At 44.3% G+C, this 2,396-nt stretch overlaps 1 protein-coding gene across 1 annotated transcript in view; it reads left to right on the forward strand.

Moving 5' to 3' along the window:
* The first annotated feature begins 543 nt into the window (after nt 1-543).
* LOC133620698 (uncharacterized) overlaps nt 544-2,396 on the forward strand; it is an 80,992-nt gene continuing 79,139 nt past the window's right edge. Inside the window, exons 1-2 of the mRNA XM_061982298.1 lie at nt 544-571; nt 677-815. Coding sequence (XP_061838282.1) covers nt 544-571; nt 677-815 — 167 coding nt within the window. The remainder of the gene's footprint in view (nt 572-676; nt 816-2,396) is intronic.

The raw sequence follows: 2,396 nt of genomic DNA on the forward strand, positions 1-2,396 counted from the left end.
AGAAGTAATCATCAACTTAAAGTGCCCTCTTTGGGGATTGTATTAGAGAGCCATCTGGATTCATGAACTTAATTCTAAACATTTCTTCACACACAAAAAAATCTTTATCAATATTTATGGAACATGTCCACAAAAAATCTAGCTGTCAACACTGAATATTGCATTGTTGCATTTCTTTTCACAGTTCTTTTTGACAGAAATTTTAGTGACAAACCTGAGCTTGTGCTTCACTGAGTTTATGAACTTACATTCATATTTTGTTGAAGTATTATTCAATAAATATATTTATAAAGGATTTTTGAATTTTTGCTATTTTTAGAATATTCAAAAAAAATCTCACGTACCCCTTGGCATACCTTCAAGTACCCCCAGGGGTACGCGTACCCCCATTTGAGAACCACTGTACTAGGTCATAAAATCAGTGTCAGTTGAGTCGGTCCATAGGTTGCCTGTAGGGATTTTTAATGTCCAGCAGATGTCAGTATTTAGTGACACAGTATCGACACAGTATCAATACAGTTTTGCAATGTGTCGAAACGCTTCATGACGCCTCATGAACCCATCACTACAAGCGAGCAAATGTACCGTGCAATTATGGGATGCCAAGTGTAAAGAAATTAATAAATAAAAAAATCACACTTTTCCAGCCGTTCAGCTCACCTTTTGTCACGATCAGGTGAGCGTTTGTTGGACCCCGGGATGCAGAAGACGGCGTGCAAGGAAAAAGCCTATTTAATGGCAGTCCTGATTGGCCACCAGGAACAGGTGTGTCTGGAGTGCCAATCAGAGACAGGTGGGGGAGGCAGTGACAGGATGTAGACACCAAAATAAGAGCGCTGGACAGGAAAAGACACAGAACACAGGAAGTGGACAACAAAACCAAAATAGCCAAGAAGAATCATAACAACTTTTTGTTTTTCATATTACTTTGGACATCTTTGTCATGTTTTTAGGTAAAAATTTAATGGAGAAATCAAATGTTAAGTCTAAATGTTGAATCTAAATCTAAATGTTAAATCTAAAAATTAAAACTAGAATAGACGAATACAATTGAATTTAATGTCATCGCACTTAAAAAGTACAGCAAAATTAGTTTTTAGTACAAACCGTCCAAGAACAGACAAACAATGTACAGTTACAGAGGTAAATCTAAACATTGAATCTAAAAGTTAAATCTAAATGTTAAATCCAAATATGAATGTTAAATCTAAATGTTAAATCCAAAATATAAATATTAAATCTAAATGTCCAATGTTAAATTCAACTTTAAATATTTGATGAAACTAATGAAACTAAACATAAATGTTTAATCTAAATCTAGAATAGAAAAATGAAATAGAATTTATTGTCATTGCACTTAAAAGGTACAACAAAATTAGTTTTCAATACAACCCGTCAAAGAGCAGACATACAATATACAGGTACACGGGTATAAAGAACAGGAAGGCTGCATCTAAACCCATCCATCCATCCATCTTCTTCCGCTTATCCGAGGTCGGGTCGCGGGGGCAGCAGCCTAAGCAGGGAAGCCCAGACTTCCCTCTCCCCAGCCACATATATATATATATATTAGAGATGCGCGGATAGGCAATTATTTCATCCACAACCGCATCAGAAAGTCGTCAACCATCCGCAATCCACCCGATCTAACATTTGATCAGAACCGCATCCACCCGCACCCGCCCGTTGTTATATATCTAATATAGACGATGCAAGGCATTAGTGAAGTTATAAAGCTTTTGCCTGTTAAAGAAAGGAGACTGATCCAATGCAGGACAGACATTCGCGTGCCACGCTGTCACGACCCAGACGCACACCAGTGCGCAATCATATGGGAGCCGCGCTGAGCGCACCTCCAAGCGCGTCTCGCTGCCGGCGACGGCCGGGTATATGGGCCCGACGCTCCAGCGCCATCCATTTTCAGGGCTAGTTGATTCGGCAGGTGGGTTGTTACACACTCCTTAGCGGGTTCCAACTTCCATGGCCACCGTCCTAGCTGCTGTCTATATCAACCAGGGTGAGCCCCACCCCCTTCGTGAGCGCACTGCGCGCGGAGTGACCCCTGTTACGCGTCCCCGGCAACAGGGGTGGCGGGCAGGTAAGCTGCGCGGGCGGAGCGCGCGGAGTGACCCCTGTTACGAGCCCCCGGCCATGGGGGTGGCGGGCAGGTAAGCTGCTTACCTGCTGCGCGTGACGCCGGCCGCGGCGAAGGCGGACGAGGCGGGGTGTCGGTGCGGTGACCCTGGACGTGCGTCGGGCCCTTCTCGCGGATCGCCTCAGCTACGGCTCCCGGTGGGGCCCTCTCGGGGGTAGGGGCCTCGGTCCCGGACCCCGGCGAGGCGTCCCTTCTCCGCTCCGTAAAAGTGTCCATCTCTTTTTTTTTTTTCTTCTGTTGT

This window comes from Nerophis lumbriciformis, linkage group LG24 (assembly GCF_033978685.3).
Source record: "Nerophis lumbriciformis linkage group LG24, RoL_Nlum_v2.1, whole genome shotgun sequence".
NCBI classification, from domain to species: domain Eukaryota; kingdom Metazoa; phylum Chordata; class Actinopteri; order Syngnathiformes; family Syngnathidae; genus Nerophis; species Nerophis lumbriciformis.